This window comes from Felis catus, chromosome C1, assembly GCF_018350175.1.
Source record: "Felis catus isolate Fca126 chromosome C1, F.catus_Fca126_mat1.0, whole genome shotgun sequence".
Lineage (NCBI taxonomy): Eukaryota > Metazoa > Chordata > Mammalia > Carnivora > Felidae > Felis > Felis catus.
The window spans coordinates 177,078,212-177,092,520 of NC_058375.1; the positions used below are offsets into that span (position 1 = coordinate 177,078,212).

The 14,309-nt window shown below is 36.1% G+C and overlaps 1 protein-coding gene across 7 annotated transcripts in view; it reads right to left on the minus strand.

The window, feature by feature from the left end:
* HIBCH (3-hydroxyisobutyryl-CoA hydrolase) overlaps positions 1 to 14,309 on the minus strand; it is a 117,970-nt gene that overhangs the window by 62,819 nt on the left and 40,842 nt on the right. For all 7 annotated transcript variants that reach the window (XM_045034136.1, XM_045034138.1, XM_019838373.3 and 4 more), the window contains 3 exons: positions 7,273 to 7,413; positions 5,480 to 5,564; positions 2,483 to 2,563 (listed from right to left, as the gene is read on the minus strand). In XM_045034136.1, coding sequence (XP_044890071.1) covers positions 2,483 to 2,563; positions 5,480 to 5,564; positions 7,273 to 7,413 — 307 coding nt within the window. The remainder of the gene's footprint in view (positions 1 to 2,482; positions 2,564 to 5,479; positions 5,565 to 7,272; positions 7,414 to 14,309) is intronic.

Sequence of the window (14,309 nt, forward strand, 5' to 3'; positions counted from 1 at the left end):
AATTTCAGCAAGGCTGCTAGATATAAGAACCAAATTTAAATTTCAAATCACTTCAATATGCCAAAGACAGTAAATTACAAAATTTAACGGTAAAAATTACAACTAAATGTAGTAACAAAAAAGTAAGCTACCTAAGAATAAAACTTAAAAAAAAAAAAAAAGCAGGAAGATCTTTATGAATAAAGTTACAAAACATTATTCAAGGATATAAAAAGTCAAATCTGATGAAAAATTCCAAATTGGTTTAGGGTAATAGTTACCCAAGTTTACTAAAAGTTATTGAATTATATATTTGAAATGGGTGAGTTTCATGGTACGCAAACTATTAACTCCACAAGTTTTTATGTGTTCATACAGATATGCCACACGCATAGATGGGAAGACTCAACGTGAAAGACGTCAATTCACCCTAACCTATAATTGTCATTCCAATCAAAACCTCAATGGAATCTTCTGTAGAGCCAGACAAAATAAAACTAAAATTCTAAAATTCATATGTAAGATCAAAAGCCTAAGTGTAGCCAAGACAATTCTAAAAGACAACAAAGGCAACTTACACTACTAGATAGAAACATATCTTACAGCTGTAATAATTGTGACATTGTAGTTTCATCATAAGTACAAATAGACCACTGAACAAAGAAGCCCAGAAACAGACCAGGTCACATATAAGAACTTGATACCTGACAGAGGTATCATTAACATCAGTGAAAAAGGCATGAAATTTACACATAAAAGAAATCACAACATCTGGCTTTCTAGCTGAAAACTAAAAGTTAAAGGATGTCACATGCAAAAAACTATCCCAAGTACATTAAAGACTTAGAGTACAAAGAAACAAAATATTGAAACTATTAAAAGAAAATATGACATCTTAATAACCTCAGTGTTGTTACATGGTTTAATGCAAAAAAGCATAAATCATAAAGGAAAAGAATATATGCGTTTCAACTCATCAAATAAAAACTTAGATATACCAAAAAATAACCTGAAGTAGCAAACAGAGAGAAGTATGTATAGTTTACAAAAACGAGGAATCCAGAATAAAGACCTACACAATCAGTAAGAAAAAGACAATCCAACGGAAAGATGAAGAAAGGATGACACTGAAAAGAAAATCTAAATGATTACTTAAGAAAACACCTTCTATCAGGGCGCCTGGGTGGCTCAGATGGTTGGGTGTCCGACTTCGGCTCAGGTCATGTTCTCACGGTTCATGGTTCGAGCCCCGCATCGGGCTCTGTGCTGACAGCTCAGAGCCTGGAGCCTGCTTCTGATTCTGGGTCTCCCTCTCTCTGGCCCTCCCCCCGCTCACGCTCTCTCTCAAAAATAAATAAACATTAAAAAAAAAAGAAAACACCTTCAATCTCACCAATATGCAATGAAACACAAATTAAAGCCACAGTAAGATATTAAACATACAAAGTTTAACACAAAAAAATGATGGAAACAACATGCAAAAAATAAAGTCTTGTACTTTAGAGAAGAATCTGGAAACAGCTGAAGACCTATAAACTATGATCCATCCATTCTGCTTCTATTATTCCTAGAGAAACTTTTGTACATAGACACTAAGGGGACCATATCTGTATTAGTAAAAATTTGAAATAACCTAAAATATTACTTAATGTAGAACAAAAAAGTAATGTGGGATACATTCATAATACAGAATACTACCCAACAGTTTCGTTCCATGCTATTAAAAACAACTTATGCACTGGTATACATAGTAAGATGTTACTTCTATAAATTTCAAAACCACACAGTAATACTACTTTTGTTCATAAATATACAGTAAAAATATTAAGTATGGTCTAGTAGAATACACTAAAAACTAACGACAACAGTTGCTCCTTGAGGAGAGATAATGGTTGCTTCTGGGGAGAGAAAAGAATGGCACTAAGGAAAACAACAGAGCCAACTAAAGTATAAGTTTAAAACATGTAGTATTTTATCTCCTCTAAATACATCTTAAAACATCAAGCAAAAATAAAATATTAATGTCTGTTCATTCTGGCTGGTGGGTACACAATTATTTATTATATTATTCCCTGCAACTTAACATTTGAAGCACATGCTTGATAAAAGTACTGCTTCACTTCCAATGAAACCTGGAACATCAACTATAAAGGCATTTTCATCCCGGAGTTCCTGAAGAATTAGGAAACGGTACTTAATTTTACAGAGACAACTGAGGCCCAAGATTTTTGTTTTCTAAGAAAGCCAGCGATATAATCAGAATCCATGTTTTCATACTGAGTGTAGGACATACAGTAACTAAGTATAGCTTACTAATATTAAAGTATGAATTGTTCTGGAATGAGCAGTCAGAATAGTTTAATCAGCTTTATTTATGCCTGACATATAGTCTATGAAAGAGTAGAAAGAGTAATAAGAATGTCTACTGATTGTATCTTTAACAATTGACACTGCAGCTCATATCTTGATTCCATTTTTAAAGCTCTCAGAGGAACACACATACCAATGGCATTGTTCAGCCTATATTCTTCTCTAAAGAAATCTTGAGCTATCTTCTGGTTTGCCCTTCCAGCTTCTGAGATCACTACAAAAAAAAAAAAAAGAAGAAGAAGAAGAAGAAGAAAGGGAAAAAGATTGTAATTTTTTAATAAAGTGCTTTCTAGTTAACACTGTCAAAGAGAAAGAGAATAAACTTAAAATACTGTGATATTAAGTACCAGGGGAAATTCTAGAATGGTTTGTTAAAGTTTTGAAGTGCCCTTGCCACAGACACAGCCCCAGATCCATATTCAAAGTCAAAACTTCAAGGCAAAAATTCTTAAGAATTTCTTACAAAGTGCTATACCTAATTTAGAACTTATATATTGCTACCATTTTATTTTGACTATTTTCTATAGCACCCAAATAAAGATTTGCTGGATATACATTTCCAATGGTAACATATATTAACACAAAGTACATTATACATACACACAGAGAAATATAAGCACGTGTGTGCATGCGTATCCATGTACCCATACACACAGTACAATATATTCTGTCTAGTTAAATATTTCTGCCACATTCATTTCACCATGAAACACTGAGCACCCACTGTATTCCTAGTCCAGTCAATGTTAAGACTACTACCAAACCATTCTCTTCCATATACTGTAAGATTATATGCCTTTCCTCTTTAAGTCTTTTTAATGTTTTTTTAAGTGTCTTTTTTATTTATTTTTCAGAGAGAGACAGACTGCAAGCAGGGGAGGGGCAGAGAGGGGGGGAGAGACACAGAATCTGAAATAGGTTCCAGGCTCTGAGGTGTCAGCACAGAGCCCCACGCAGGGCTCAAACTCGGGAATGGCGAGATCACGACCTGAGCCCAAGTCGGACGCTCAAACAACTGAGTCACCTAGGCACCCCTTCTAAGAATTATCTACTAAAATACAAATTAAAATATAAACATATTTCTTCTATGGGAAAGAGTTACCTAAAAATTGTTGACTACAGGTATTTAGACTAATTCTAGAAAACTGATATATTTTCTTTCAAAATCCAAATGTTGACTTCTTTTCCTTGTTTTTAAAAGAAAGATTTGGTGTCTATTTTTTGTCATTAATGGTATTTCACTGATATACGCATGCCCCCAAACCCTCATCTATTATTTCTTATTCAGTTCTTACCACTATTAAGCAATTCTAAAATGACAAAAGTGCAAATTATATTGCCTATGGAATGAAGCTGTTACCTCAAAAATCTTTGATTTCCTCTTTATCTTATTCTAATCGATTAATTCCATAGAAGTAAAAATTAAATGAATAGTGTTTAAAAAAATTTTTTTTTCTGAGTGCCCACTTACCATCTTGGACTAAATAAACATCTTTAAAGCAACTAAATTTCCTGGAATTGAAGACCACTTCTTTATACACATAAACTAAATCTGTAACTTGTAACTGTACCTCCAAATATCAATATATATATACATATATATATATACATTTACATATATATATTTATATATATAATATAAAGTTAAACGTGTATGTAAAAATAGCTCACAGTTAGAAGAAGCTAAAAACAATACATAAGGTTCTGCCTATCTGTAAACTATGAAGATCATAGGCTCAACTCCACAATAAAGGTTAGCTCCATGCTGAAAAACATTTTTTTAAATATATTCATGTTGTGGGCAAAACAATAAATTCAAACACAATTCAGTTAACAAATCTATCTAAGCAACTGAAATTTTAACACTCAAGTTACTTTAAATTTAATAGGTATCTAAATGTCCATCAACTGGCGAATGGATAAAGATGTGGTTTATATATATAATGGAATACTACTTGGCAATGAGAAAGAATGAAATCTTGCCATTTGCAGCAATGTGGAGGGAACTGGAGGGTATTATGCTAAGTGAAATAAGTCAGGCAGAGAAAGACAGATACCATATGTTTTCACTCATATGTGAATCCTGAGAAACTTAACAGAAGGCCATGGGGGAGGGGAAAGGGGGGAAAAAAAAGTTACAGAGAGGGAAGGAAACAAACCATAAGAGACTCTTAAATACTGGGTTGATGGGGGGTGGGGGAGAGGTGAAAGTGGGTGATGGGCAATTGAGGAGGGCACCTGTTGGGATGAGCACTGGGTACTGTATGGAAACCAATTTGACAATAAATCACATTTAATATTAAAAAAATTTAATAGGTACCTAAAATTATATCCTAAATCAAGCTTGTTTTTCCTATTCCAAATATAATAGAAACAGTACTGCCTTAACACAATACAAAAATAAATAAATAACACACACACGATAAAAACTCAAGGAAAAAAAACCATCCCTGAACTCCACCAATTTCATTACAAAGTGTAAAAACAGTTTCAGTATATATTAAATACTGAAATATCATCACCAGTGGTGATGATAAATACATGACTTTGATCCTGAGAATATACATTTCTTCTTTCTTTTGCCTTTAATGGTTATATGTATACAGATTGACCTAAAGAATTAGAAAGGAGAATTAATCTTTTTAACTCATTTCAACGTTTTTAAACATCTGTAAAAATACATTGACAATAGGATAAATGTATAAGTACATTCTTGCTTTGGGATCATGAACTGGGGAAAAGCACAAGCACAGTCAAGGAGATATGTGAAAGAATGTCATATTTGGACAATGACAAGTCACTCAACATGGCCAGATTGTCAGGTTAGAGAACAAATCGAATTGCTGAATATCAGCTAACCTAAAATAAAAAGTGGACTCACACACCATAACTATACATTTTGTTTAGGATGATTTAGGTAGAAAGACAGGATATATGAAGGGCACATACATAGTTTAAAAAAATGCTATTCTCATTTTTCTAATATTAACTACAAAAGCCAAGACATTATAATAAAAAAAAAAATTCTAAGTAAAGCAAATTACAAAGTACTACAAAAATCTCCTGTTGGTTTTATCAGTTCTACTCAGGGAAAAAAGCATTTAGGTTAAGAGGAGGAAAAAGTTTTTACCTCTGATATCACCCCCAGAACAGAAAGCCTTTCCACCAGCTCCTTTTATAATGATCAGGAAAGTTTCAGGATCTTGTTCCCAATTCTATCCAAATTGAAAAGAAAATGGGAAAAGCATACTATAAATGAAAACTCATTTAAAAAATCTATATGCATTTATATACACATATGGATACACACATATACATGTATAGATAAATATATGTCAATACACATAAAGTACAAGCTTTATAAAGTACATCCAAAAGAATGGATCCTAACTTCATTTTCTTTTCTGACATAAATTGGAGACTATTCCAACAAAGTTGCTAGATGAATACACTTTGTGATCCAAATTGTATGATGATATCTGAAGAATCTTTGCCATGACAACTTTGAGACCAAGATGAAAGAAGATGGGCTTAAATATACATCCCAGAAGCGTATAAATCTGGTGAACAAATCAGTCCAAAGACTGTTGATAAACTGAACAAGAACCTTTCTATTGTGGTAATATAGGGCTCCAACCTACTGACAAATTTATAAGCAATAGAATGAAACCACAATAGTGATTAAATCTTGAAGTGATTTGAGGTTGGCAGGGGCAACTAATAAATAATCAGGATGAAAGAATCAAGAGCCAAGGGCAATTCAAAAGACTATTCACTAAAACATCAGTTAACCAGAGACAAAAAATTAACAGGAGCTGTATAAATTCTACACTTGAGAATAAAAATATAAACACACAAGGAAGAGATGTAGCCGGATGGATGTGGCTGTCCAAAAGACTAATGCAATATTGGACTACATTAATAGAAATATGGCATTCTAACATGGAAGTTTCTACTTTCTTCCACTCTGGTCCACTCCAACCTGAAATATTTGATTTCTCTTTATTACATTTAAAGACATATTATAAAGTGTCCCAAACGGACATAAGGAAATAGAAGACAGACTCATCAAATGAAAAATTAAGGAACTTGTAACCAGGGGAGAATTAGTCTTTGTGGCTGACCATATTAGGTACACCATTTCACTTCACAATAATCCTGTAAGATATTATAATCCCCATTTCACGGCTGAGGTAAACAAAGGACAGAAAGATGAACACTCCCAAGCTGAAGAGTTAATAAACAGAAGTCCAAGTTTCAAACAAAGTAGTCCAACTACAAGTCATGCTTTTCCACAGCACCATGCAGTTCACTTAGAATAGAAAAGCTTATAGTCTTCTCTAAGAATCGTGTCGAAATGCTGTCACATGGAACAGATTTGTATACTCCTGTCCCAAGAGGCAGAACTATTATCACTGGTTAAAAGGTCAGAGAAGCAGAGTGGCAAAACACAAGAAGAAACTCAGAGCTATGGAAAAGTGGAAGGAGCTCTCAGGAGGTCATGAAGTCCCCGTCATTAGGGATGCTTCAAGATAATCACATAGGGAAAGGACGAAGACAAGAAATCAGTGGGGCTTGGGCACTGATCCCAAAGATTCCATGGAAGAGAATCCCAGAAATGTTCTTTTAGGATACATTCTTATTTATTTTTAATGTTTGTTTATTTTTCAGAGAGGAGAGGGAGAGGGGGAGAGGGAGAGAGAGAGCGAGCAAGTTGGGGAAGGGCAGAGAAAGAGGGAGATACAGAATCCAAAGCAGGCTCCAGGCTCTGAGCTGTCAGCACATAGTCTGACATGGGCTTGAACTCATGGGGCCCAAGATCATGACCTGAGCTGAAGTTGGCCACTCAACCGACTGAGCCACCCAGGTGCCCCTAAGGATACATTTTTTAAAGTATCCATATAATTTAAGGAAATCACAAACCTTTAGTTGTGGATAAATGTGCCGAATCATATTAAGGTTTAATGCATTTAGGAACTTTGGTCTGTTTAGTGTTATCACTCCTGCACAACCTCTTCTTTCCAGTAGTACTTCTCCTGCTGCATCCATGTGCATAGACCTTCTCTGTAAAAAAAGATTAAGCCTAGGATGAAATTCATTAAGATTTTGTCACAAGCCAATATTAAACCATATACAGGTATACCTCAGAGGTGCTGTGGATTCAGCTCCAGACCACCACAATAAAGCAAATACTGCAATAAATTCAAATGATTTTTCCCCCAGTGCATATAAGTTATGTGTGTCCCATGAACACAACTAGATAACTATCAGTTCATCCTAAATCCCCCCAGAAATCAACCTGAAGGCTGACAGAACAAACTCCACAACTAAAGGGAGAGAAGAGGCCACACTATAGAAGCCAAGTTAAACACATGCTTGATAATTATGTCAACCTTGCTTTATGACTGAATAAAGCTGACACTGTGCAAAGGGGGGAAAAAAGGAATTTTGCTAGTAAATACTAATGATCATCTGCACTTTGAGTCAGAATCTTTGCTGGTGGAGAGTTTTGCCTCAATGTTGATGGCTGCTGACTGATCAGGGTGGAAGTTGCTGAAGGTTGGGGAGGCTGTGGCAATTTCTTAAAATAAGACAACAGTCAAGTTTGCTGTATTGAAGGACTCTTCCTTTCACAATTTCTCTGTAGCATGCAATGCTGTTTGATAGCAGTGTACCCACAGCAGAGCTTTCAAAATTAGAGTCAATCCTCTCAAACCTCAAGGAGCTGCTTTATCTACTATGTTTATGTAAGTCTTAGATCCTTTGTTGTCATTCCAACAATCTTCACAGCGTCTTCATCAAGAGTAGATTCCATCTTAAGAAACCATTTTCTTTGCTCATCCATAAAAAGCAACTCCTTCTTCATAGTTTGATCATGAAATGGCAGCAATTCAGTCACATCTTCAGGCTCCACTTTTAATTCTAGGTCTCTTGTTGTTTCCACCACATCTTCAGTTACTTCCTCCACTGATGTCTTGAACCCATCAAAATCATCCATGAGGGTTAGAATGAACTTCTTCTAACTCCTATGAATGTTGCTAGTTTTGGGCCTCTTCCCAAGAATCACGGATGTTCTTAATGGCATCTAGAGTGGTGAATCCCTTCCAGAAGGTTTTCAATTTACTTTGCCCAGATCCAAAGGACTCACTCTCTATGGCAGCTATAGTCTTATAAAATGTATTTCTTAAATAATAAGCCTTGAAAATTCAAAATTGCTCGTTGACCCAGGGATGCGGAATAGATGCTGTGTTAGCAAGCTCCATCAAAGTTCTTGGGCAACCAGGTGCATTGTCAATGAGCAGTATATTGAAAGGCATCTTTTTTTCTGAGCAGTAGGTTTCAACGATAGACTTAAAATATTGAGGAGGCACCTGAATGGCTCACTCGGTTGAGTGTCCAACTTAGGTCAGATCATGATCTTGGTTCTTGAGTTCGAGCCCCACATTGGGCTCATCAGGGCTTCAGATCCTGTTCCCCTCTCTCTGCCCCTCCCCTGCTTATGCTTTCCCAAAAGCAAACAAACATTAATAAACATTTTACATATATACATGTATACACATGTATACATGTATATATGTAAATGTGTGTATGCGTATTCAGTAAACCATGTTGTAAACAGCTGTGCTTCATCCAGGCTTTGTTGTTCCATTTATAAAGCACAGCAGAGTAGATTTAGCATGATTCTTAAAGGCCCCAGGATTTTCAGAATGATCAATGAGTATTAGCTTCAACTTAAAGTCAACAGCTGCATTAGCCCCTAACAAGGAAGTGAGCCTATCCTTTGAAGCTCTGAAGCCAGCCATTGACTTCTAGTTATCAAAGTCTTAGATGACCTCTTCTTCCAACAGAAGACTGTTCCATCTATATTGAAGATCTTGTTTATTAGAGTCACCTTCATTATGTTAGCTAGACCTTCTGGATGACTGGCTGCCTTTTGCCATCAGCACTTGCTGCTTCACCTTGCATCTTTACATTATGGAGATGGCCTTCTTTAAATCCCATTACTAACTTCTGCTAGCTTCAAACTTTTCTTCTGTAGCTTCCTCACCTCTCTCAGCCTTCATAGAACTGAACAGTTAAGGCCTTATTCTGGATTAGGTTTGACCTTAGGAAATGTAGCTGGTCTGATCTTCTATCCCAACTAAAGCTTTCTCCTTATCAGCAATAAGTATGTTTCACATTCTTATTCATGTGTTCACTTGAGTAACACTTTTCATTTACTTCAAAAACATTTCCTTTGCATTCACAACCTGGCTAACTGGTTCAAGAGGCCTAGCTTTTGACCTATCTTGGCTTTTGATGTGCCCTCCTCACTAAGCTTAAGCATTTTTGGCTTTTGATTTCAAGTGAGAGACATTTGACTCTTCCTTTCATTTGTACACTTGGAGGCACAATTATTAATTGGCCTAATTTCAATGCTGTTGTGTCTCAGGGAATAGGGATGCCTAAGGAGAGGGACATGAAAGAACAGCAGATTGGTGGAGCAGTCAAAAGAAACACAATATTTATTAAGTTCACCATCTTACGTGGGTGCATTCATGGCGCCACCAAAACAATTACAACAGTAACATCAAGATGACCGTTCATGAGAATAGTGAAAAAATTTGAAATATCATGAGAATTACCAAAATGTGACACACAGACACAGAGTGAGCAAATGTTGTTGGAAAAATACCACCAATAGATTTGCTCTGCTGATGCAGGGTTGCCGCAAACCTTCAATTTGTAAAAAAAAAAAAAAAAAAAAAAATCTGCAAAGCACAATGACACGAGGTATGCCTGGACATTAAATGCAAATCTTTCATACAAGTTAACAGTAAGTAATCAAATGGACTACTACGTATATCTGACAAAGTTTCTTTTTCTCTTTTAAATGCTTATTTATTTTGAGAACAGCACACGAGCAGGGGAGGGGCAGAGAGGGAGTGAGAGGGAGAATCCCAAGCAGGCTCCACCAACACGGGGTTTGATCCCATAAGAGATCATGACCTGAGCTGAAAACAGAGTCAGAGGCTTAACCAACTGAGCCACACAGGTGCCCCTGACAAAGGTCTCTAAAATTCTTTAAATTCTGTAGAAAAGCAAAATATACATACCAAAAGCAAAAGTATATACATAGTATATACAAAGTATACACACAGTAATTAAATCTTTTTTGTTTCTGAAGGAACAGAGTCAACTGATTTAGAACAGAACCTAGTCTTAGAATTACTTGGACTACAAAATACTCTCAAATCTCTTAATTTATTACTATATACCAAGTAATATGTTAGGTGCTTGCAAAGCAAAGATGAATAAAGAGGGCAAATAATTCTGACTACAGTAACTGCTGACAATTTGAAAAAAAATAGAAAAGGGGATATTGAGCTGGGCCTTGGTGCATGCCAAGAAAAAGGAGTGCAAGAATCCTAGAGAATAACACATCCTAAAACAAACAACGGATATTTGGAAACATCAAGATTTTTTTTTTTAATGTTTACTTATTTTGAGAGAGAGCGAGCGTGAGAAGGGGAGGGACAGGGACAATGAGAAAGGTGGAGAGAGAATCCCAAGCAGGCTGTGCACTGTCAGCACAGGACCAGATGTAGTGCTCTATCTCACAAACCTTGAGATCATGACCTGGGCTGAAATCAAGAGTAGGGCACTTAACCAACTGAGCCACCCAGGCACCCAGGAAATATTAAGATGTTAAATATGAGTGAATAAAGGCTGACTGAGGAAATGAGGGATAGGAAAGTAAACAGATTAAGCAGGTGAGGCCAGATTATAAAATGACAGACTTACAAGTCATATGGCTGTGATGAACTGGCCTATATGCTTACTTAGGAACTCATACGCTATAACTTAATTATCAGATTTCACTGCTCATGTAACATATAGTACTAATATAAACACCTGTAAGAAACATAACAATCTCCCAGGACTCTGCTATACACAATTGTTAGGACTAATGACACAATCATACTTATTACTTTAACTAAAAACAATGCTTTAACCTTCACATGAGAACTATGTACAATATAAAGTTTAAATTGGAAAATTTTAACTAGAGAATGCTAATTAAAAGCAAATGCACACTTCTTAACTGAAATCTAGTAAAACACAGAAGTCCATAATTTAATAACATTAAATGTTACACAGTGTTTAAGTCTTTATAAAATCATGCTGCACATTTAATGTCAGCTTAGTTTTTATTAAAATTCATTATCAGATAAAAATAACGTATATTCACTTACAAGGGTTATGGAAAAGGCTATTAAAAACAAAGTCTGAATTTTTTTCAATTAAAACTTAAATTGGATAAAGGGTAAGTATCCAAAATCTACAAAGAACTTACTAACTCAACACCCAAAAAAAAACAAATAATCTAGTGAAGAAATGGACAGGAGACATGAACAGACACTTTTCCAAAGAAGACATCCAGATGGCTAACAGACACATGAAAAGAAGCTCAACATCACTCATCATCAGGGAAGTACAAATCAAAACCACACTGAGATACCACCTTACACTGGTCAGAGTGACTAAAATTAACAATCAAGGAAACAATAGATGTTGGTGAGGATGTGGAGAAAGGGCAACCCTCTTGCACTGTTGGTGGGAATGCAAACTGATGCAGCCACTGTAAAACAGTGTGGAGGTTCCTCAAAAAATTAAAAATAGAATTACCCTATGACCCAGCAATAGCACTACTAGGAATTTATCCAAAGATACAGGAGTGCTGATTCATAGGAGTACATGGACCCCAATGTTTATAGCAGTGCTATCAACAATTGCCAAATTATGGAAAAAGCCCAAATGTTCATCAACTTGTGAATGGATAAAGACGTGGTTTATTTATACAATGGAATACTACTTGGCAATGAGAAAGAATGAAATCCTGCCATTTGCAACAAGTAATGCAACAAGTAATACCTGGATGGAACTGGAGGGTATTATGCTAAGTGAAATAGGTCAGAGAAAGACAGATATCATATGTTTTCACTCATGTGCAATTTGAGAAACTTAACAGAAGACCATAGGGGAAGGGAAGGAAAAAAAATAGTTACAAACCATAAGAGACTCTTAAATACAGAGAACTAAGGGTTGATGGAGGAGGCAGAGGGTGGGGGGGTGTGTTGGGGAGAAAATGGGTGATGGGCATTGAGGAGGGCACTTGTTGGGATGAGCACTGGGTGTTGTATGTAAGTGATGAATCATGGGAATCTGCTCCCGAAGCCAAGAGCACACTGTAGACTCTGTTGGTTAGCGAACTTGACAATAAATTATATATATATAAATAAATATGAGAGAGAATACCATTGGACTCCCGATACATGATGCCATGTGTGGTCATGGCAGGCCCAAACTGTCCATTCTTGCAGGCCATCCAAATTATGACTTGTTTGAGCTGCAAACTGATAAAAGGGATTTTTCCATGACTAGTCACCTATATGGCTATCCAGATGACCTAGTGCCATTTAGCAATAAAACCATCCTTTTTTAATTGCTCTGAAGTAACATTTTTATTGTAATTCTTATTTCCATATCTATGTGGGTCTGTTTTGTACCAATGATTACATTGGTTCTTAATGTCTCATTACCACATTGTTTTTATTACTATTTTATTTTAATCATTGTTGATAGCATACCAATGTCTCCCAATATTGTTTTCCTTCAACACTGTTTTCTTGATCTTTTGTGTTTTCTTATGGATTTTAGAGTCAGCTTGTCAATATCTACAACAAACTTCTGCCGGGAGTATGACTACTATGGCAGTGAATTTAAAGACCTATTTAGTGGGACTGACACTTTTGTAATATTGAGTGTTTTATATATAATTTAAAATTTCAAAATTTTATATTTCCCTGAGTAGAGACTTTCCACACCTTTCATTGGATGTATTCCAATTGTTTTTATTTCATTTATTTTTAACATTTTAAAAGGCAACCACTTAATAGTTTTTAATTATTATTTGTGTATGGGGAAAGAGTCTATTATTCATATTGACCTTATAACAGCTAATAAAAATTTCCCCAAGCATCCCTTAAAGTAATTAAATTAAATTAGGGGCGCCTGGATGGCTCAGTCAGTTGGGCATCCAACTCCTGCTCGGGTCATGATCTCTCAGTTCGTGGGTTCAAGCCCCGCATTGGACTCTGTGCGGACAGCTTGGAGCCTGGAGCTTGCTTCAGATTCTGTATCTCCCTCCCTCTCTGCCCCTCCCCCACTCGTGTGCACGCTCTCTCTCTCTCTCTCTCAAAAATAAATAAACATTTTAAAAAATTTAAAAAAAAACTTAGAACCTATAACTATAGTAAAATGTTTTTTAACCAATTTGGCAAGAAGTTTGGTATCCTGTGATATCTAGAGGGTGAGGAAACATATACTGTAGGAGCAAAAACTATTGGAGAGCCTAGGAAAAATAACCTGACAACCCATTTTTTAAAGCATATACACTGGGGGCACCTGGGTGGCTCAGTTGGGCGTCCAACTTTGGCTCAGGTCATGATTTCACAGTCCACCTTCTGTGGGTTCGAGCCCCGCATCGGGCTCTGTGCTGACAGCTTGGAGCCTGGAGCCTGCTTCGGATTCCGTGACTCCCTCTCTCTGCCTCTCCCCTGCTCCTGCTCTGTCTCTCTCTCTCTCTCAAGAGTAAGTAAACATTAAAAAAAAAAATTTTTTTTTAAAGCATACACACCGACACAGTAATCCTTGTTCCAGAAGTTTATCCTATAGACATGTTTACATATGGGCAAATGAATACAAGAATAGTCACTGCAATGTCATTAGTAATGGCAAAACATTAGAAATGACCTAAATGTTACCAGTGAGAGGCTGGTTGAAAGAATTATAACCATTCCTACAAAAATGCATACTACAGAGGCTTTAAACGGAATGAGGCAGGGGCACCTATGTGCCCCAGTAAGTTAAGTGTCCAACTCTTGGTTTCAGCTTGAGTCATGATCTCACGGCTTGTG